This window comes from Canis lupus, chromosome 32 (genome assembly GCF_011100685.1).
Source record: "Canis lupus familiaris isolate Mischka breed German Shepherd chromosome 32, alternate assembly UU_Cfam_GSD_1.0, whole genome shotgun sequence".
Taxonomy (NCBI): domain Eukaryota; kingdom Metazoa; phylum Chordata; class Mammalia; order Carnivora; family Canidae; genus Canis; species Canis lupus.
Window position 1 is genome coordinate 23,371,496 of NC_049253.1, and position 23,699 is coordinate 23,395,194.

Genomic DNA, 23,699 nt, shown 5'->3' on the forward strand with positions numbered 1-23,699 from the left:
CTCCATCATGCCAAGCTACCACTGCCTCAGGAATTTTGCAGTAATATTCCTTCTGCCTGGAGCACTTCCTGTCCTCGCTGTCTCTCCACAGCCTTCATGGGCCATACTTTTTCCTCTTTCAGATCTCTACTCAAATGCAATTTCTCAGAGATGCTTTCTATGACCACTTTATGTGTGATGGCAACATCCTTCTTCCTCTTCTGCTTTCTTTCATTCTTACCTTTCTAATGTTTCTTCATAGCACATGTTTATGTGCTTGTCTATTGTTTTCTCTCCACTACAGTATAATCTCCATTTGGACAAGGACTTTCTTTGTTCTATGTAATTCCCAATGCCCAGAATAATGCCTGATAAATAGGTGCTCCCTGAATGTGTGTTGAATGAATAAATAAAACAACGGGTTCAATCTGCCCAGTTTTTTTCAGTCACAGATCAATAAAGAGGATAGGCTTACTTTGTCACTTCACAGGGTCTAGAATTCGTCTTTCTATGCCAGTCCTTAAAAATCCTTTATATTGGCCCATTTGACGACATGACCAATCTTTTGTCTTGGCTTTTATTTCAATACTCCAGTTTTCCAGCTGGCATTAGAGCTGGGGCCTGAGCCCAGTGGCTTTGCTCCACACCTGGACCTTGTCAGTTTCTCTTTCCCCATACTGCTCTGGGACTTGTGTGGCCTAATTAGCTTTGCAAATTGATGCTATCTTTCTGATTGAAAACTACTGCTGCCAACACCATCCCTCGCTTCCCTGTTGCCATAGTAGCCATCAGATTTTTTTTTTTTTAATATCCTCTTTGAACTATGTAGTCTGAGGTATTATGCAGTTACCATTGGGATCCTCTGGCTAGGATTTTAATCCTACCAATCCTCATTTTCTTTCCTTCTTGAGTAATCCTCATGGCTAGGGTTTTAGAATAATTTGTTCTTTACCACCTGAGTTTAATAGGTTATCAGAAAATAAATATTGCCTTATAAATAACCAGAAAGTTCTCTATTTCAGTATTATGCCCAGTTTCTTCATTCCTACTCAGAGCTTTACCTGTGATTTGCCAAATTAAGAGTTATATTGTGTTATTCTTCTGTTCCAAACCTTCCTAAGTATCATATCTCCCATAGAGTAAAAGCCCACTTGGAATGTTTTATACAGCCCTGTATTAGCATTTTCAGACTTTAGCATGCATATGAATCACCTGGGAATCTTCTTAGACTGAGATTTACATCCAGAAGGGCTTAGGTGGGGCCGAAGAGTCTGTACTTCTAACAAGCTCCCAAGCGATGCTGATTTTACAGGATTCTGCTGTAAGTAACACATCCCTATATAATATTCCTTCTCCCCTACCACCTGGCCCTCTACTTTTCTGACTTTGTTACACTTCTGATATTACATCTTATTTCTGAGTTACACAAGCCTCCTTCACAGTCTTAGAACATCCAGGCATGCTCCCACCTCAGGGCCTTTGCTTTGGCTAACCCTTTGTCTGAAAACATGTCAACCAGATATACAATTCTTTTTTTCTCCCCCATCTTCTTCATGTCTTTATTCCAATGTTATTTCCTTATGCCTTCCCTGGCCATTTGATCTAACAATGCAGACCATCTCCTTCCTGTTCCCCTTCTACCTCTCCTACTTTTTGTCTTTAACACTTATCACTACTGAAATACAACATATTTTATTTATTATCTGCTTCCTCCATTAGAATGTGAACTCTGTGAAGGCATTTTGCTTTCATTTACGTTCACTTCAGCAACCAGAATCCTGGCTGGTACATAGAGAGTGTTTAATAAATGATTGTTGAATAAATGCACTAAAATTTTCTGTTATATTTGTCATATACATTTTTTTTCTACCTCTGCAAATCTGCAAAAAGCTCTGGGAAGAGAATCAAATCTGCCCTAGTTTAATTAGGCTAGTCTGATACAGGTGAATGTCTCCCAAGAATAGCAGATCAGAACTAATTTACTTAATCCTCATTTATACAGCTTTCTTTGGTGAACAGAACAATATTAGAAGGGATGAAGATCTACCTTCAAGTAAGAGAAACTTAATGATACTAGTATAGCATAATTAAGAACACACACAACCTGAGACATTAATGGTATCTGTTTAAAGTTATAATTAGATTGTAAGGATTGTTTGCACAGTGATGCAGGCTTTGCTGGAAGGCAGTTACTATATATATGAACTCTTGTCAAAGACACTGTAGAAGAAGTTTGGCCTTTGTGGAAAGTTGACCTAGAAGACCTCTAAGGTCTTTTCTGCCTGAACAAATTAGAAACTAATGACAGAAAGAAGAAGCTGCTGTGTGAGATGTGCAAGACTAGTTGCTCAAGCAAGAATCTACAACTACATTTCATGTGTTATAGTTCTCAATCTTATAAACTCCCAGTGAGCTTTAGCAGGTGAGAAGGTTATTGGTTTTTGGTTGGTTGGTTTTGTGTTTTAATAAAAGCTGGCCAAAACCTTGCAAACAGAAACAAAATACACTTTATTATTACTACTGATTTTTTCCATCTAATCAGTTTTCAGTGTCTGATTTTGTTTGAAAGAATATATACAACAAGCAAATTTCACTTTGATATCTTCCATTATGAAGTCATAAGGATATTCTTCACTAACCATTTAGTGAATTAGAAAACTAAATAAGTATAATACTAGGTGACATGATTTGCAATTTTAAACTTATGAGTTCTCTTTATCAGTAGACTCTCAAGGAATAGAAATTATTCTTTTTTTTATTAAATGTCCTTTTCATTATATTAAAATTTTAACTTAACCTTAGAAGATACTAAATAATAAAGCTTTGTAGTTACAAATTGTTCACATTTACACAGTTTCAGGTAATATAAAGGATCATCTTATGAGCTTATGACTCTAATCACACTATTTATTGATGCTTCCACATGTATATATTTATGTTATAAATATAATATATATTTGATACATATAAAAAACATGTGATGCAGGAATTCTTATCAACATGAAAAAAATCCTGGGTCCCACAGATTTTTAGTAGTTAGTTACATTTACACATTTTAGTTTTAAAAATGAACTCTATTCAAACCCAGGTACACATGTCTTTTGCAGACTTTTAATTCCCACACTGTGGTAAGTTTACAGATGAGTAGAGTGAATCTTAAAGAAGACAAGTTACTTGCCCAAAGTTAAACACCTAAGAACTGGAAGAACCAGAAGAGAAAACCAGATGGTTTTTGCCCCCTCTCTCTCAGAACGGGGTTCTTTCTCTTCTTCGTAATAGACTTTTTAAAAAATGTATGACATTTAATAACAGCACTAGAAACATTAACCCAAGTTGAAGGGTGATGGAATAGCCACATATTTAAAGAAAAAAATGACAAAAGCTACAGAAGAATTAACTAAATTTCTTAGCACATAATGCAAACTTATCAATAGCCTAGTCTAAAACACTTTTATTTCATAGAATCTCAGATTGAAATTTTCTCAGTGTGGATATTTGTAATTTCTTTTTATATGTCCACAAATGTCAAATTAAATTCTATATGGTTAAAAGACATTAAGGTAAAAAAGAACAGGAGTAGAAAATGTAGGAAACTATATGTACATACTTTGAAAAGGAGAGGTTTTCTTAGACAATACTGAAGACCTTGGAAGATATATATGTATATCTTAACACATATATGACTATTTAAAGCTTCTACATGGCATTTGATCTTCTATATCCTTGGGATTTATTATTTTACTTTGGAAATACAAGGATATAGAAAGTGTACTCAGTTTGCACCTACAGAGAATGTAAGGTATATGGGCTGTGTGTGTAATGTGTGTGTGTAAGAACATAAGAATGAAGCAAGACCTTGTCTACATGTATCTACTTGACTGGCTACCTCTGAAATTTACAAGAGTCTCTTAGGGTCTCACTATTTCCACTCTGCATCCTCTTAACCAATCCCTATACCTCAGCTACAGTGACCTTTTTGAAAGGTGATAACGAATCACAACATTCCCTTAATTTAGTAGCATTTTTTGCCATTCAAATAAAATCCAGATTCCTTTCAAAGGGCAACAAGGTACTTCATGATCTATCCTCTGCCTACTAACCTTATTCCCTTCTCTCATTTGACATGTTCCAGTTCACATTGATTTTTAATTTTTTTTTAATAGATTTTATTTATTTATTCATGAGAGATACACGGGGGCGGCGGGGGGGGGGAGAGACAGAGACAGAGGCAGAGACACAGGTAGAGGGAGAAGCAGGCTCCATGCAGGGAGCCTGAGGTGGGATTTGATCCCAGGTCTCCAGGATCACACCCTGGGCCAAAGGCAGGCACTTAACTGCTGAGCCACTCAGGGATTCCCTCACATTGATTTTTAAACTAGTTTCTTGAATGTACCTTCAGGCTTTTGCCTAGGCTATGCTTTGTTTGGATGCCCTGTTACCCTCTCTTCTACAGGAACAGTTCCCAATCAGGCAAGTCATCACTAATATTTTGTCTCCTCAGGGAACCATATTTAATCACTATTCTTTAAACAGATGTTTTCTTTAATTTCTATAAGAGCACCAAAGTTTTTTTTTTTTCTTTCTGTAGCATTTATCATGATTAAACCATTTTGTTTGATCATGCATTTTAGTTTTCTTTTCTATCTCTCTTACCAGACTCTATATTTCACAGATCCAGTGATTATTCATTTCTCTGTGGTGGAGTTATCTACAGTTCCTAGATCAATGTTTGATACATAATCAGCACTTAGCAAATATTGTATGAAAAAAATGAATAAACAAATTATGGATGAGTGAATATTTTTTAAAATATTTTCTGAGAATCTGTATATCTGCTTGGAGAAAAAAAGTGAATTTTCTCTGGAATGGTATGGTACAGAAAGAGTTTATAAAGTGTGGAGAGCTTTGGCTTATAAAATGGAATAGAAATATAAACTATAAATATATTTATCGTCAAGAAAACAAAATTCTTAACAATCAACTATATGAAGGAAAGTACTCTTCCAAAAACCATTTAAGTACTTTTATTCTGAGGCTTAAATTTATTCAAGTCCTGTGAGTACCTAGTAAAGCCTAAAATGTCTATTCTTCCATCTTCTCCAGACAAAATATAGGTCCACTCACTCACCCATTCTCACCCACCCATTCTCCCAGTGGATTTTAGGCTTAATATTTGGGTCCAAGGACACCTAGATTAATATAAAAAAGGGTGAAGGAGTTAGAGGACATTGCTTACATTTCAAGGACATTCACATGCTAATGCATCATTAGGACTTAGAAAGAGGTTTATATCAGCCTTATCAGTGTTTAAAATAATGATGTCAACTATGCTGACTCTAAGGAACCATAATAATAGCAGCAGCAGATAAAGAACATCATATGAAATGGCATAGAATAATGTTAGAACCTGTGTCAGAATATTTTTTATAGCCATCAAAACATTCTTCAACATAATATTAATAAGTTTGCCCTCTGAACAAGGAACTCAGACATGCAGTCCAAATTATTCTGCTGCTGAAGGTTACAGAGAAAAAGTGTATACCACCTTTGTTGCTGTAATTGACATTCCTTCATTCATCCCACAATTATTTATTGAATGTCAACCATTGTGATTTTCGCTGTGCTAGCCAGTGGGATAATTTTAAACAAAAATCATTCAGTTCTCTCATGCAGATTGATGGGGCTTGAGGAAGAAAGAATTACTTCTGTATATGTGTTTATAAACCACAGCCCAGAATAAAAAACTAGCTTCATGTTTTACACAAAAGACTGCTTCGTAAGCCTTTTTTTTATTATTATTATTGGTAAAATAACTTCTAAATGATGGTTATTTAAAATAAGATAGGAAAAAAAAGATTTTCACTTTTAGAATAGAAAGAGACATTTGTAGGACCTTATTTGTTGACAAGATTAACTTTTACCCACCACATAAACATAAGTAAAGATAAGGTTTTCATTTAAAAACAAATGCAGTATAAAAAATACCCCAAGTAATTTGAAAGAATTGGATAACCCTAATGATATTTGGAAGAGGATTTGTAAAAACCTTTTTCCAAATGTTTAGTCTTCATGTGCATAAGTCCCTGACCCATTCTGAACAAAATACTAGCTCATGTTTTCAAGCTTTGGAATTCCACTGGAGACCGATCCATTAAACACAGCACGGAAGGCTTTGAATTCCCTCTCCATAAGCACTCTGCCAACTCAAAATCTTCTTTAAATCAATAGGAAGTATAATTTAATTGCAAACTGTACATCAAAGTTAAAATTTTGAAAAAGAAATAAACCAATCTCAATGTAGCAATTCCAATCTGGGAGGCTAAATAGACTGTGAATGAAGGACAATGACCAGTACCTTTTGAATGCCTGCTTGGGATTCCAGAACGTTATTCTCTGATCCATTGCTTCTGTTGATCATCCGCCACATTTGGGAATACATGCTGTCCCTTTCAAAAGGATTCATTCCTTTCATGCGAACATGTTCATATACTGCAGAATCCAGTACTGTGCCGTAAGGGATGTCTGTTTGCTTGGAAAGGTCCTGGAGAGATCTTCATCATTAGAAGAGAAGAAAGATACAAGAAAGTGTATTGAGTATTTTCAACTAAAAAAAAAAAAAGTTATAGGAAGCAGAGAGTAATATCATAAATATGGATGTCAAACTGCTTTTCTTATTTTGTGGCTTCTTAATATTAAAATGTAATATATAAGGAGAATTACTGTTAGGGTGCATGACACATGAATCATTAGAAGACAAAATCATAACTGAAAGAAAAATAAAAATTTCTAGTGGCAAGGCAATGCTTCTTTTTGTGAACCTTCACTGTGAAAAACACCAAACACAAAACTAAACCTAGCAATCCCATCAAAGCAAAAGCAAATTAAATTAAATTGCTAGATAATCACAATCATTTAGTTTTTAAAAATTCCATATGTCATAAGCCTTAAGCCTATGTTCTTTTAGGTGGCAATGCTTAAATATTTTGATAAAATAATTACATTTTGTATAAACATGTTTTGAGGTCAAGTGTATACTTAAAAATTAGTATTTATGATAGTCACTTTAGCTAAGTGGCTACCACATACACACTAGCATCTGATGTACCTTATTCTCATAGCAATGCCTAATTTCTCAGAACTATTTCACCCATTTTATAGATGAGAAAACTCTGGGTGAGAGTATAAAGGATTTGCTTTGTGGCTCAGTCAGCAAGGGATGAGATAAGATTCAAATGTAGATCTGACTGGCTTCAAAGGCTATAGTATTTTTACTATACTAAGATGCCACATCTTATTTCTATATTTCTTTTGCTATATTTGCTTTAAGTTTGTGTGTGTGCGTGTGAAAGAGAGGAGAGAGATTTCTATTTGTATTCAAATAGAATAAAAGTCATGCTTCTCGAGAGCTGAATTTATTTTCAGCTTTCTCTTTTACAGAATAATGCTCAGGATTTTCACATCGATCTCTGAGTTATAGATAGTATCTACTTGTCCCAGGTTATTCACCTCTAAATTGGCGGTCAATTTCCTTACATTTAAGTTTCTGAGCCACTCTATACTTTCTAACCTGGAGAACCAATTACTGTTTGACTGAAACTCATTTGAGTTTATGTAGATGCTCAATGCTAATGGCTGAGGTTTAAGAACAAGTGTGTCTTTGGCATACTGTTCACAATTAGATGCTGGCATATTCACACTCCTAACCTCTGAGAATGGCAGCATATGCTTTGAAACACTATACCATATTTTGAACAAGAATACTCACAGCCCTCCACAACCATGGGTCATGAATCTCACGTTATGTATACCTCTGACCTTTTGATCTCTTTCTAGATGGGAGTTTGCTAATGATTTCCTGGGGGCCTTTGCAAACAACACTAACATTGGGCAAGAGTATTGGGAATACTCTTGCAGGTCACCACTTTCCATCATGTGCAAAACTGTATTGCAAACGATAAATTATGGGCTGTGTTTGCTAAGGAGGATTTGTGCCATTTTCTAATGGTATTTTCAGCAAAATTTAATCTACATTTTATTGAGTTTTAGGTTGTTGATGTGTATCATTTACTCTATGAAAACTACCATGATAATTCCTTTTTGTTCTGTACTCCTGCTGCATAAAAGGATGCATTTAAAAATTACTATTTGCAAGGAAAAATTTGCCGGGATATTCTACAACTATTAAATTAATTCTACCATTTATAAAAAGATAAGGTGACAGTATGAAGAATAATTGAGAGCAAAAGCAGGAATAAAAACAAGCTACATGTAGCTAGGGTGCAACCTCATACTAGAGGAACTGAGCATTTGCTCCTGGGACATCCCATAATTATCTTGTTAACAGAATGGCAATAAGAGTTTTGTTTCCAGTGACAATTTACTTCTCATTTACTGCTGTTTCCAATGGTAGGAATGAAGCTATTCAAAATATTAACATTTTAACATATTTCCCACTGTTTAGTGGAGGATGCTCTAAAGTAGTAACATGGGAAAAAGGAATGAACTATTATCAATGCAGGTTATAATAACAGCCCTCATGTGTTCTATATTATGAATACAAAGGCCTATGCTAGGTAGTTGTGTGAAGCTCCCACCTACTAGAACCAAAATGTCTTATCGCTGGGGAAGGCCATGTCACAGTTCATCAAAAACCCTCCCAGGAAAGGATTGTTGGCCACTTGCTGTTTAGAAAGTTCAGCAACCAATCTCTCTTATAACTCTCAGAAACCTTCAATTTGGTGGTGGTGATTTCATAATGAAGAGGTAAAATTTTTGTATGCCTATACCTAAATATATAACTTGTTTGCCCAAGTAGTCATACCAGTAGAATACTGTTAAATAAATTAACACTCCCTCTTAGCTTTTCATGAAAAGAAAATTGAAATCAAATGTTAGGATCATTAATATAATCAGGTTTCTGCAGCATAACATCACCTTCAATATCAGCTTTACAACTTGAATATAGAATCATAATACACATAGTTTTTGTTAGTGAAACTAATTTGTACACAATGAAAATTTTAAAGGAATTCTTAATATTTTGCCAATGTGAAATTCTTGATGTCAGAGAAGAAAGTATTTTATTTTCAGCATACTTCAAATTCAGAACAGCAGAAGCATTTTGTAACTTAGAACAAAGGCATGTTCCCTCTAGCTTCATTTCTGATAAAGTTCAGCTTATAAATTTGCCTTGAGATATGCTTGCAATAAAAACTATAGCTTGTCTGATTCAGCATCATTCCATTATAGTACACAGAGATAGCATCACAGGTGACAAAAATAAAATGATGCAAAATGAAGTGAGCACAAACAGCTTATTTCAGAAACTGAAGGCTGTTTTAGGAGCCCAGCACAGAAAGGGAGTGTTCATTTTATGTGGTCATTTTGTTATTTTCATGCTAGTAAGATTTTAGAGTAATATCAGCAGAAATGGTATAGCCTATATTATGAACCCCTAAAAGAAATCTAGCAAATTGTTCTATAAGTGGTAATCCTCAAAAGCATTGTATCTGAAATTCAACATCTGAGTATTATTTAGATATGCCAAATTACTGTTTTGTTTTGCCAAATCATTGTTTTAAATGCAAAACAATTCTAAAATAATTAATAGGTACCTAATATATAAATTAATTTACCATGGCAAATGTTGTCATTTATTTTTAAAAAATTTTTTAAAGATTTTATTTATTTATTCATGAGAGAGAGAGAGAGAGAGGCAGAGACACAGGCAGAGGGAGAAGCAGGCTGCACGCAGGGAGCCTGACATGGGACTCGATCCCGGGTCTCCAGGATCAGGACCTGGCCTGAAGGTGTCGCTAAATTGCTGAGCCACCCGGGCTGCCCATGTCATTTCTTTTTTAACAATTCACAATGCATACCCAGGCCACAGAAGAAATGGAAAAATCTAGAGCATTCTAGAAAAGAGTTAACTCATACTAATAAATTCCATTTCTCCACTTAGTCACACAAAACCCACATTTACCCACATAAAACTCAGCAAATGATCACTGCAGATGTGTTAGACCTGAATCCTCCTTTCCCAATCCCATATCCCCACTCATGCACATAGGGTAAAAAAAAAAAAAAAAAAAAAAAGGGGGGTTTATAGCTGTGTAATTGGTGAATAATAAAAGAAAGCAATTAGTTTGCCATTCTAACAAGCCTTGTTTTCCCAGCATGTTTTCAGATTTATACTTTTATTCCTTCTGGTGTCCTATACTACTAGCAACCATGAATACTAAAGAATACTGAGATCGGATAGGTAAGTGGTATTTAGTTATTTGCATGAACATTACATATACTTAGAAACTGTAATTTAGGGCACTTCTGTCAAGTCAATTTTAGGAATGTGGGTGGATCTAGGCTGATTGCCAACTCTTTCCATGAGAAAAATAAACACTTAAAACTGTTCAAGCATAGAAAATTAATTTCAACACATGTGATACTCTGATATTAGATATTTGTGACAGCTTTGACATTGGGTAAGTTAGATTTTAAAGTCAAGCAGATTTGTGGGCCATGTGATGTTAACCTCTGTTTACCTGAATTTTCTAATATATAAATGGAAAGAATAAGAGTGTCTAAGGGTGAGGACAAGTGGACCTGTTGCATCAGCATTCAATCAACTTATCCATTGCTTTATTTTTATTTTGTTTTAATTTTTAAAAAAGAGGTATTTATTTATTTTAGCGAGTGTGAGAAAGAGAGTAGGAGAGAGAGAGCATGAACAGGAGGGGCAGAAGAAGGGCAGAGGGAGTGAATCCTCAAGTAGACCCTCCACTTACCACAGAGCCTGACTAGGGGCTTGAATTTACAATCCTGAAATCATGACTTGAGCTGAGACCAAGAGTCAGATGTTCAACTGACTGTGCCACCCAGGTGCTCCCCTATTGTTTTATATGGAGATTATTATTATAATGATTCATCTCCTAATGCCCTATTTAAGGAAATACAAGATTTTATAAACCTATGACTGTGAATGGTCATAACTTTGAATGTCTTACTACTTTACATTTCTAAAATTGTTAACTAGTTGAAAATCTAATGCCTATTCCCTTTGCAGTGAATTTTCACTCATATTTTTTACCTATTTTTCTTTAAGAAGAGAATAGATCTTACCCATATAAACTTTAAAATAACACTCATGGGGATCCCTGGGTGGCTCAGCAGTTTAGTGCCTGCCTTCAGCCCAGGTCCTGGAGTCCCATGATCGAGTCCCACATCGGGCTCCCTGAATGGAGCCTGCTTCTCCCTCTGCCTGTGTCTCTGCCTCTCTCTCTCTCTCTCTCTCTGTCTCTCATGAATAAATAAATAATATCTTAATAAAATAAAATAACACTCATAAATCTCTTTTCCATTTTCATTTTCTTTCTTCTTTTTAAGCATCTCAGCTTGATTTTGTGGAAAGCTCTCCAACAGATGGTTGCCGGCTCTAGCTCTAGGTAATTGTAAGTCTAATTCCATTTTTAATGGAATGGAACAAGTCAACTTAAGTTATCACATCAGAAGGGATTTTTCTTCAGGGGGAGAAAAATGGAATGTGGTTGATAGGATAGGTTCTAGATGCTTTAGGTAAAGGGGCTGACAGTGGAAGAGAGATAAACAAGCAAGGATGTATTAAAAATGTCTTCCAACTCAGTTCAGGTTTTTTTTCTCCCACAGTTTCTTCTTCTGGATGCTGATTTCAACATCTACCAAAGGAGAAGATATCGTTGAGCTCTAGAAGGCCATCAGTAACCACATTCAAAGCCTGCCTGGTGCCCATTGTTGTTCATTGGTTTTATTAGCTGAGGGCCTGGTGAGCTCAGAGGCAGGTTTTTCAGAAAAAAAAAAAAAAAAAAAAAGTGTTCCAGAATTTAAAACTTAAAAGACCAACTAATATGTCAAATAAAGTTCCACTAGACTGAGATGGCATGTTCATTAAGACCTAAGAAGAAGAGATAAGTGTGGAAAAGTGTACTAAGGTGGTCAGGTAAGGTAGGCCTGCCTCTGAGAGGTACAGCCAACAGCCAGCACTGGGCAAACTCTTAGTTTCAACAAATCTGGGTTTTAAGATGCAAAGATTTAAGTCTCAATCCTTAGACAAGTCATTTAATTTCCTATAAATTACAACCCACTTCCCTATTAAATAGGGAAAATAATAATTTTATAATAAGGCATGTGGAGGTTTGACATAGATATTGATACAAAACACTTACCTTAGTACTGAACACTCTAGAAGTGCTCCATGACTGGTAGTTGCAATTATGAATCTTATTATTATTTTTATTATTAGGCTCTGTTATAAATTTTGGAATTGCTATCTCCTTATTTTTCCCACCAATTAAATTCATTTCAGATTCCTCACTCATAGCCTTTTTCTCCAAAGTCCCTACCCCATCTAATCTCTCATCAACTTTTGTACATTTTACTTCCTGAATCTTACAAATCTGTCACTACCTTCGTCCTCTCATTGCTAATTCTCTCATCCTTTCTATGAGAGGATTCTTTATTTTTTAAAAGAGTTTATTTATTCATTTTAGACATAGAGAGTGCAAGCAGGAGGAGGGGCAGAGAAGGAGGGAGAGAGAGTCCCAAGCAGATTCCATGCTCAGCCTGGTGCCTGATTCGGGGCTCCATCTCAGGACCTTGAAATCACGACCTGATTGGAAATCCAGAGTTGGACGCTTAACTGACTGAGCCATCTGGTGCCCTTAGAGAATTATTTCTAAGCCTTCTCCCTATCTCTAACCTACCTCTAATCCATCCTCTGCACTATAGCTAAAGTGTTCTTTCTGATATATGTCTGAGCCTATCCCTGTCTTATTTAAATACTTCCTATATACCCGGTTGCCTTTAGAAAAAAATCACCAACTCCGTAGCATTTGAGATCCTTAAAAAAATTGGCCTAAATTTTTTTCCATTCTCAAAGATAAACTTTTGCCTCATTCATACATCCATTTTAGGGCAAACAGGCCATTTCATCATTCCTTCTTTGGTAGGTATTTGCTCTGCACAAGATGTCTCCTTGTCTACCGGTGAATTCTTTCCCTTCAAGGTCAAGATCAAACTCAGCTGCCTCTTTAGTCTCTTCTAATACTTAGAATATGTTCACATTGTAGCATTGTGTTATGAAATTTTACTTCTTTCTTTAACTCATTTAGAATACATGTTGCCGATTCCCATAATTTTTCTTATTTATTTATTTATTTATTTATTTATTTATTCATTCATTCATTCATTCATTCATTCATGAGAAAGACACAGAGAGAAGCAGAGACATAGGCAGAGGAAGAAGCAGGCTCCCCGTGGAGGTGCCCGATGTGAGACTTGATCCTGGGACCCCGGGATCATGCCCTGAACTGAAGGCAGACATTCAACCACTGACCTACCCAGGTGTCCACCATAATTTTTCTTTAAATTCATCTTTGAAACTCAGAATATAGTCCAGCGTTTGGAGAACACAATGAGGCTCATGTATCTTGACTACTCTTTTTTACTAGAAATATGCTTTCATCTTGAAAAGCCAGCACTTCCATTAAACTAGCATTATATAAAAATGTGATTTTTATTGTATATTACCAGTCATTCTGTGGGTGACTAATCATGGCAACAATATATTGTAGTTTTAAAAAAAACACAACAACTAATTTTAAGGGAGCTTTGGAAATTTCCCCTGCAACGAAATCAGCTGCAAAAGCTTTAATAGACCACCAGTGAATTGCTTAACAAGACATTTTGCCATGGATATAAAATAAATAAATTCAGAGGCAATGCAAATGAAAAGAAAACCCAAATAAATATAATTGAAGTAATGTATTTGGAAAAGCTAAAGTTATACTCCATAATTCTGGTACACATAGGACATGGTACAAAGTGGAATGTCTGTTCCTGAAAGGAATACTTATCTGAGCAATGTGGAAACAGCAAATAAGTAGTGGTTCATTTGATGAGTGATTTCTGACTCAAATTTCAGAAGCAAGTTGAAATGGTGAAGAAAATTGCTCAGCTAACTCTCCTAACTGAAATGATTAAAAAATATAATAGAATTCATGATTTTAGTAGCTAAAGAAAAGATAAAGCACTAGAACAAGGAGAGAATAGTCACCCTTGGTAATACTGAGTGTTAACACCAAAAACAAAATTTATTTTTTTTCTCTCAAGGGTTGAATTTCTACATAAAGGAGGATTTGTATGCTCTACTTATAAGGGAATGGAATAAGCACTACAGAAAGGCTTCCCATCTTCCTATTTGAAGCATAGCCAATGGCCACTTGTCCTTTGAGAAACCACATTCTGCATTTTAGTAGCTCTTCTCCTCATTGAAGTTTTCCAAACCCTCTTAGACACAGGTTTAGGCAGAAAGTCTGATGAAATATAAGGGTATCAAGGGTAAATGATGGGGCAAGCAAGACTCTAACGTTTCTTCATGTCAGAAGAAAATTTGGATTGTAGATGGCTCCATCCCTACTGAAGACTCAGTGAGAGCTATTTTAAGTACATGAGGGTTGTCACTAACTGAAAACAGGCTCAGGGAAGAGCTTAATGTTCTTTAGCCCAATAATGTTAACTTCCTTATTTTAAAAAGATAAGATCAAAGTCATGTTAGTGGAAGAAATGTGATTTTCTCATATAAGATTAGATTGTGCAGCCTAAAAGTATAAATTCTGGGGCAGGGTCAATCAGAAAGAACTCAGCCACAGCAATCTCTGGTAGAGCAGTAACATGATTTTGTCTTCCTTCTCAAAGTGCCAGAGTTTTTTCTTTCTCAAGACAGCAGAAGCCTACATCCTGAGGCCAACAAATCTGAAGGATACCAGGGAAGACAGAGGGATAGGATTTTTTACTTGTGGATATGAGGAGAGTTTCCCAAGGGAGGCCCCCTGGATGGAGAGGATGCTTCAGTATGTCCTCTATACTTCATCTGCCCTCAAACCTGCCCTTCTGGGCCTCAGCTGAGTAAATTAGGTCAAAGTCAGCTTCAGGTCTTTTGCTGTGAACTTCTTTAGAATATTTATTTGGTGTTTTAAGAACTACTTATCTATTTATTTACTTAAGTGTTGAGTTGTGTAAGCTTTTTAAATATATTTTGGGTATTACCCTTCAGTAGGTTGCCTTTTTGTTTTGTTGATGGTTTCCTCTGCTGTGAGAAAGGCTTTTTCTTCTGGTATAGTCCCAACAGTTTAATTTTGCAGTTGTTTTCCTTGCCCAAGGAGACATCTAGAAAAATGTTTCTAAGACTGATGTTTCAAGTGTGCTTGATCTAGAAAAAGTGTGTGGTAGGACTCATGAAGAGGAATGCTGTCCCTGCATGGTGAATTACTAGGCATCAAGATGACTTTTGTGCCTTTCCTGAGAGATTTAGAAATATTCCCTGCACCTTCTCCCTCACAGAATAGTCAAGGGCATCCCCATCAGCCATGCACTATAGATATGATAGTCACAGGTAATATTAGAAATTCATATAAAATAGATGCAGTTGATAAAGATGGCTATCATGAACTACTTAAGGGAACATCTTCCTGTGCGTGTATTGCCATGTACATTTAAAAGTTGTTTTGGTTTGTGAATATGATAGGTCATTTTGGAGACCACAAAGGGGGATGGAAATACTCTGTCTCTTTTTATTGCTGTTAGGCATAATTAATACAAATGACTGTTAAATTCTCTTCAAAATGACAATGCTAAACAAATGAGAGAAAATAGTTATATTGAAAATATGGTTGGTTTCTCTGACCTGTTGACCCACCTTATAAGCTAGGAACTGATTTTGTCACCTCATGAATCCTGAATCCTGAAAGGTAAAAGACACTATATTTTTCTCCCTGCTGAATTGTTATTTACGACCTTGCTCTGTATCTTAGTTTATTAATTAATCTTTCATGATATATATAGATATTGATATATATACCAATTAAGCAAAACTGCATTACAAAAGATCCCAGTACTCTGTGAATTCAATTACCCTCCAATTGTCTGTGTAAGGTAGAAAGTATGAGCAGTTTCTTCCTGAGATATCATGAAATAATTCAATATTTATTTACTGCAGGACACTATGAACAAATCTGGAACTATCCTAAATTTGTACAGATAACATTTCATTATGTCACCATTGACTGTCAACTGATTGTAAAATTTATGTTAGGATGATATCCTCAAATAATCCAGGAGACTTCAATAGAAGAGTAGATTTTTATGTTCTTACATCATTGAAACTATAGGAAAGACCTGACTAATTCCCATGAATTTCCCTGAGGATCAACAAATTTCTAAATGGTGTTAAGTAAGAACCCTAATAAAACCATAACATCAGAGTGTTTGGAAGAGTTCCTGAAGGTATCACATAATTCAATGATATATCTTAAGGAATAAAAGCCAGCTCCCAAAATGGACTTTTTTCTTCTTTCCTAGGCACTTTACTGACTTAGAAAACTTAATGCCAGGAAGTTCTTACTCATGCCTCACCTAACACTCATCTTTTTCACATAAGCCTCTCATTGTCTTCTCTGTGAAGATGGACAATAGCTACCCATCACCTCCAGTACAATATTCCTTTATATAATAAAACACTTCTTTTTATATTTTTTTAAATAAAACACTTCTTTCTTGTTTTTCATCCTTTAGCCTCTTCTTTTTTGAGTTAAACACTAAATTCCTATAGTTCTCACCCACAAGATCTATTACTCACTTTTTTACATTGCTATTAGCTAAGGCACTTTTTCCTTTTCTTTGTAATTTTTGCATAATTTATGGACTTTATAAATAGGTCACGGTGGTATTTAAGAAGCCCTAGCAACTTTTACACTGCTAGGTCACTTTGGTCATTTTCTTTATAAACACTAACATTACATTTCAAATTTGTAATTGACAGATGATTCATTCTGAAACTTTTCTTTCTTTTCTTTTTTTTTAACAGAGAACTCTCCTGATTTTTTTTTTTTAAGATTTTATTTATTCATGAGAGACACAGAGAGAGAGAGGCAGAGACACAGGCAGAGGGAGAAGCAGGCTCCATGCAGGGAGCCTGATGTGGGACTTGATCCTGGGTCTCCAGCATCATGCCCTGAACTGAAGGCAGTGCTTAAACCGCTAAGCCACCGGGGCTGCCCTGAAACTGTTTACACCTCCAGTTTTAAATTATCATAGATACACACACATACACACACACAGTTTGTTTTTTCTATCTCTGAGTGAATTATTACATATTTGTCCCTATTAAAAGCTTCATCTCACTTATAATTACCCTGTTTAATTTGTCAAGGTCCTTATGAATTCTTACAGTGTGGTTCTAGTCAATAATCACCCCTACTCAATATAAAGTAATCTGCATGTTTAATAAGCTCACTCCCTATTCTATACTTCAAATCAACACTGAAAATGCTCATTATAATCAGGGCCAGTGCTGACTTATGGGAAAAACTCTATTCAATATACCCTCCAAGGCTGACACTGAACCATTGATCATAACCTCACATACAGCCTGCTAACAAGCTGTGATACAATAACACCTAATGCTTCTACACACACAAAAAAATGACCCAAATAAAATACGAGGTATATTCACATGAGGAATCAATAGTAATTTGTAATTTTTTTCCCTCTCAGTTCTTTTAAGGAGTTCAAAAACTTTAATCACATTATAAAATTATTTGCGGTGGAAGGAAATAACTGAAGAGAAAGACGTGACTAAGAATAACAGTAGGACAAATTTAACAGCCTATTTGAAGACTCAGTAGAACATACTGTCAAAGTAAGGTGGAAGGTCATTGTTTCAGTGAAGATTCTAATGAATCTATCTTAAAACAAAGATCCTGGCTCTTCATAACAGAGCAGGATACCAAGTTTCTACTAATAACTTAAAATTTCCCCAATACGAAATAAATTCCCCTTCTTTCCAGTGTTATAGGTTTGTGGATCTCTCCAAAAAAAGTTTTTAAGTTTTTGGTTGTTTTTTTCTTAATCATGCAGAGAAATAATGCTGTATTCCCAATTAAGCATATTTCTTTTTTGAGAAATTTCAACCAAAACTATGCATAAAATGCATGTCCTAATGTCCACAGTCAGGTCTTATTAACAGCCATTCAGATTATAAATGCCCAAAATGTTTTGGAAAGGTACCCTCCCTACGGAGTCCCTTCCCAATTCAGTAGCAGATCTTGAGAATTCTGCAGCATTGCTCTGAGAAAATGGCAATCTTCATCTGCAAAAGCTGCCCAGCAAGCCACCTGCAGATCTGTTCTTTACCATCCCCATGACTTGCCATGACCTGGGGTATCTGGCGATTCTAAACTTTGTCCTTAGGGTAAAAGATCAGGGTGTGAGAAACAGGGGCTATAGCGGGTGTGTGTGTGGTGACAGTGTGTGTAGGAGTGGAGGAAAAAGTCATTAAAAATAAATGGACTATCTGATAGGAGCTTGCAGAGCAACTAAGAGGATCAAAGAGACACTTGGCAGAGGGTGGAGGTCAGCACATCAGGATTGCTGGTGTGATGGAGAGGACAGGGAAAGACAGATGAGGCAAGAGAAACAGAAAGAAAGAAGAAAGAAAGAAAGAAAGAAAGAAAGAAAGAAAGAAAGAAAGAAAGAAAGAAAGAAAGAAAGAAAAAGAGAGAAGAAAGAAAAAGAAGAAAGAAAGAAAGAAAGAAAGAAAGAAAGAAAGAAAGAAAGAAAGTTTTCATCTTGGTGAGCTCATTGTAAATAAGAGTCTACAGCGATGATAATATAGCCCTGTTCCTGGGAGTCACAAATAAAGTGGGAGACAACTTTTAATTAAATGCTCACTGAAGGGTGGCTTTGAAAAAACTCTGAGAGTTTTTATTTTTTTCAAAAAGAGAGAAAATCATGGTCTATAACATCTAGATGGCTATATGTTTATCAAACATACATCACTGTGGTACTTAAGTGCTTTGACAAGTAAGCCATTTCAACACCGAACAATATAGAGTAAGGAGATGAATGTCTTCCTCTGTCTGTAGGGCCTGTCTGAAGCTAAGCCTATACAATTCCATACTAAACTGAAACATAAAAGTGGTATGAATCAGGCCCAGCTCACTTCAGTGACCTTGACTTTGGCTGTTCCTAATAAAGTGTGCAATTCCCTGCTGAGAGCTCTGAAGTAGCCTCCCACTGGAAGCCTGGAGTGGGTGAGACACTGAGAAAACCTTGAGAGCATACCACTTGGGGCTTCTTCTCTTATCCTGGAATAATGACACGTAAAAATGGCTTTCATATTGCTTCCTGATTTGTCATGAGGTATATAGACAAGTCACAAGGTTCCACAGTCTCAGGCCAGATTCTAAGAAATCCCTTTCTGGTTCACTACATCATGAATATTTTACATGTAACCAACTATGTAGTCACTAAGCTACATAAGAGGTAAGAGGTGCTACGCTGATACAAAGGCAATAAAGGCACAACCGAGAGCATACATTTCAGCTGAAAAGGTAAAACAAGTAGAATACTACCTCAACACAAAGGTACATGTAATTTAGGGTTTAAGCCAGGTAGATAGATGCCAGGTGGTTAAAACAAAAAGAGACACTGAATCTCGTTATGAACACTACGGGGCAGGCTGCACAGAGGAAGTAGCATATGAGCTCTGTGATGAGAGGGCCAATTAAAGATGACTTAAAAGAGAAAACTTGCCTGACAAACAGTTGTCCTGACCCAAGTTAAGTGCATTCACTATCCATGGCAGCTTGATGTAGTGATAGTTAATCAAGCAAAGGTGAGACAACAGTGAATCATTCAGCCAGACCCTTACTTATGCTTACATTCGAATAAGGCTTTTTGACAGCCAGTTCTTTTTTTTTTCTTCTTTTTTTAAAAATCTTTAGGGGCTTGGAGGATTAAATGGTGTGATAAGACAACCCCCAGGAAGATGGACTGTGAGGTAGGGCAGTGGCAGCTGTGCTGGAAGCAACAGCAGCAATAGCAAGGAACTTTGAGGCCTAGGTGAACCAGGTAGAAGGAATAATTTAGTGCATGGAATTGTGAACAAAATAGTAAAAATGATAGTGATTAGCACCACTGAAAAGGGTGGAGGGATGAAAACAGTCCAAAGAATCCATATGACTTCCTAGAGAACAAAGAGAAAAAGGGAAGCAAGTATAGCGTGTATCCAAGAACTGTGCTGTTATTTGTATCTCTTTGTTTCCCATTTATTCTTTATATTAAGCCTATGAAGTTGAACCCATTATCTTTTTACCTTTAGGGAAAATAAGGCTTAAAATAATTATGGAAAATGACAAGATCATTCAGCTAATAAGTGGCAAAGGATTTGCATGCAGATTTATTTAAATTCATGGTCTCCTGTTTCTGTTCCTAGGATACCACGTAACTTAGAAATAGCTGAAATTAACTTAGCTAAATATAATTCGGCCACTGATTCTTTTCTGCAGAACTCTTTATTTTTCAGAAAACTTACAATGACCCTTATGGTTTTCATTCACTCATTTATTCACTTGTTTATTTATTTCATTTGATGAAGGCTTAGTGTATTTGCTAATTGCACTTGATATGGTCCGCTGATTAAGACAAGGTTTCTAGTGCCAGACTGCCTAGGTTTACCATCCTCACTTTTGATTTATCATCTCCAAAATGGAGATGAAAATAATATATCTCTTGTGGGGCTATCATGAGAATTAAATGAGAAAAATCTAAGCAAAACATTTAGGGAAGTGTCTGTCATAGAACACGCACTCAGTCATATAAGCTGCTGCTGTTATTATTAATACTATGCACCAGGCATTCTAGGACACATTAAGGGCACAAATATGAATATGGTATAGCCCTTGCCTTTGAAGAATTTATACCCTCAAAGAGAAGACACATGTGTAATGGCTGATTGTGACTGTGCAAATGGATGATGCCAAAAGACAACAGAGTTCTGGTTCCTTTCAGGGAAAGGGAACAGCATGTAAACTCCACAGAAGTATGAAATGTCCTCCAAGAGCAGCTTAACTGGAACATGAACAAGTGTGAGAATGGATTACAGTTGGTGCCAGTAGAGAAATGAGGCTGGGTCAGCTTTTGAAGGGTTCAATATGCGTGGCTATGGAATTGCACTCTATTTTGATTGGATATAGTAATAATAGAGGTTTTCAGATCAGTTTTAAGGATGGAGGAAGGTAACCATCTGGACTCCACAGTCTGGATCATAAGCTTGAGTGAGAAGAAAATGGAAAAGAGGGAAGCAACAGTTAAGTAAGAGAAAACAGAGTAAGTAGAGAAATAGTAGGCAGGGAGACTTGGGATCGAACTCCTGGGCATTTATGCCAGAAAAATAAAAACATATCTATAAAAAAACCAGAAATGCACATAAATGCCCTTAGCAACTTTATTTACAATAGCCAAAAACTTAGAATAAAAAAATTCCATGCAATAGGTAAATTGTTAAGCAAACTAGTACATTCATACTAGTACAAACTAGTACATCATACCCGGCCATAAAAAGCAATGAACTGTTGATGTGTGCAACAACTTGGATAGATCTCAAGGGCATTTTGCTGAGAGGGGGAAAAGGTGTTATTTCAAAAGGCCACATACTGTATGATTCAACTTATATATCACTCTTGAAAGGATAAATACCGTAGGGAACATATTAGTTATTCTTAGGGGTTGGGGCTGGTGGGGAAGAAGGAGTGTAGAATGAGGGAGATTTTTGTAATGGTAGGATAGTTCTATAGCTGTTGCAGTGGTGGTTATACCTTCTGTACATGTAATAAAATGGCATAGAACTATATGCATATATTGCATCCATGTCAATGTCCTTGTTTTGATATTATAATATAATTACTTAAGATGTAACTATGGAGGAAACTAGGTGAAGGGTACCCGGGACCTCACTCTACTATATCTTCACAACTTCCTGTGTATATATAATTACTTCAAAATACACTGTTAAAAAAAGCTTGTTTAAATATTAATAGAACAGGGATCCCTGGGTGGCGCAGCGGTTTAGTGCCTGCCTTTGGCCCAGGGCGCGATCCTGGAGACCCGGGATCGAATCCCACGTCGGGCTCCCGGTGCATGGAGCCTGCTTCTCCCTCTGCCTATGTCTCTGCCTCTCTCTCTCTCTCTCTGTGTCTCTTTGTGTGTGACTATCATAAATAAATAAAAAAAATAAATAAAAATAAATAAATATTAATAGAACATATTGCAACACGACAAGCTATGGGTTATTAACACTTTGTCCTTCAAAATTTACGGTATTTTCCTATTTTCTCAGTATAGTCCTGTATTACTTTGAAAATGTATTAGAATTTATTAAAAACAATTATGACTTATTTTTTGATGACTTAAAGCCAAAAATAATTAAAAAGATAAAATCCATGAATAGCAGACACTGAGATGCAACTTTTCTGCAAAATTGCATCTGAGAAGTCATCCAACCAGAGTGATTTCTAGAATTTTCTCATATTAGTAACTCTCTCCTTCTCTACCTGTTTTAGTGATAAGGTAGTCAACCACATTCTCTCTTTGAAAATCTTCAAAAATAAACTAAGTCAATATTCCAGCATCTGCTATAAATGTAAATGTTAGCCTAGAGATAAAATCTTTCTCAAGCCACATTTCTCTTATTCCCTTAAACCTTTGGTATTTTCAAATTAAAATAGCCCTGAAACAAGAAGATACATGATTCAAGTTTATATTAAATAGAAACCTACTAGCTTTCATACACTTCTATATCTTTTCTTTCCTATCCAAGCTCCTCTCCACAGATAAAGCTGTCTTTCTTCAATGATGTCACTCTCCATTATCTCCAGGAAAAATTCCAAATTCTTCAACAAGTTTTATCATGCCTTTCAGGATCTGGTTCCACTTTCCTTTTCTATTTTATTTCCTGCCACTCTCACATCACTCATCTCAATCCAGGAAGGAAATTAAGAGATTTTGATCATCTGCCCTTTGCTAGACACTCTCCTAAGAATTTCATACCTCTCTTGCTTTTGCAAATATTCCCCAGTAAGCCACTGCTTCAGGCTTTTGAAATTCATTGTTCAAGATCAAACTCTCGATAATACCTCTGTGATGCCTGATAGTATCTTCCTTTTCTCCTCCCCTTGTTCTCCAAGTTATTGAATTAAATTACTCCTTCCCTGTGTTCACACAGCATTTCACAAATAAATCTATCACAGTTCAAATGTCTTTAAATTCTACATTGCTATGTCTCTAACTAACTTGTGGCTCAGGAATAATATCTAAATATCCTTTTGGACTCAATACCTAGTATGATGTTTAAATATATATATATTCAGTTGAATTAAATGAATGAAGTAATATATTTATTTAGTTTTTAAGTTAGAAGTGCCTCCATTTCCAAAATTGTAATGATCTCTTTGAATAGTAACTTGCTGAATATAGTTCACATAGTTCTGTGAGAGCAAAGGAAAGAAAGAAATAATTTCTTTAGAGAGTACCTGCCAGTTCTACCATTCTCTCTTATACTCAGACCTGGTGACAGACTTAGATTTCTAAGCCCAGGGCTAGCTCATCCTCTGTTGTGTGGCATGAGAAAAACAACTGCTCAATATTTTTTTCTCTTCCAAATATGAGCAAATGTGGATACAAAAGTCCTGTTATTGGTATGCTAAGGGAAACGGAGTCTCCTCCAGGATAGCATAGAATATGGATCTCTTTTTGCATATGAAATATATCCCAAATTAGTTTATTCAATGACTACAGTCAGTCAATATTTGTTTAGTCCAACCTGAAACATTATGGTGGATGATGCTTTAAAC

General features: G+C 35.9%; 1 protein-coding gene across 3 annotated transcripts in view; it reads right to left on the reverse strand.

Annotated features, from left to right (window-relative positions):
- The window catches only part of GRID2 (glutamate ionotropic receptor delta type subunit 2), a 1,471,756-nt gene that overhangs the window by 235,322 nt on the left and 1,212,735 nt on the right, over positions 1-23,699 (reverse strand). For all 3 annotated transcript variants that reach the window (XM_038582129.1, XM_038582130.1, XM_038582128.1), the window contains exon 13: positions 6,335-6,530. In XM_038582129.1, coding sequence (XP_038438057.1) covers positions 6,335-6,530 — 196 coding nt within the window. The remainder of the gene's footprint in view (positions 1-6,334; positions 6,531-23,699) is intronic.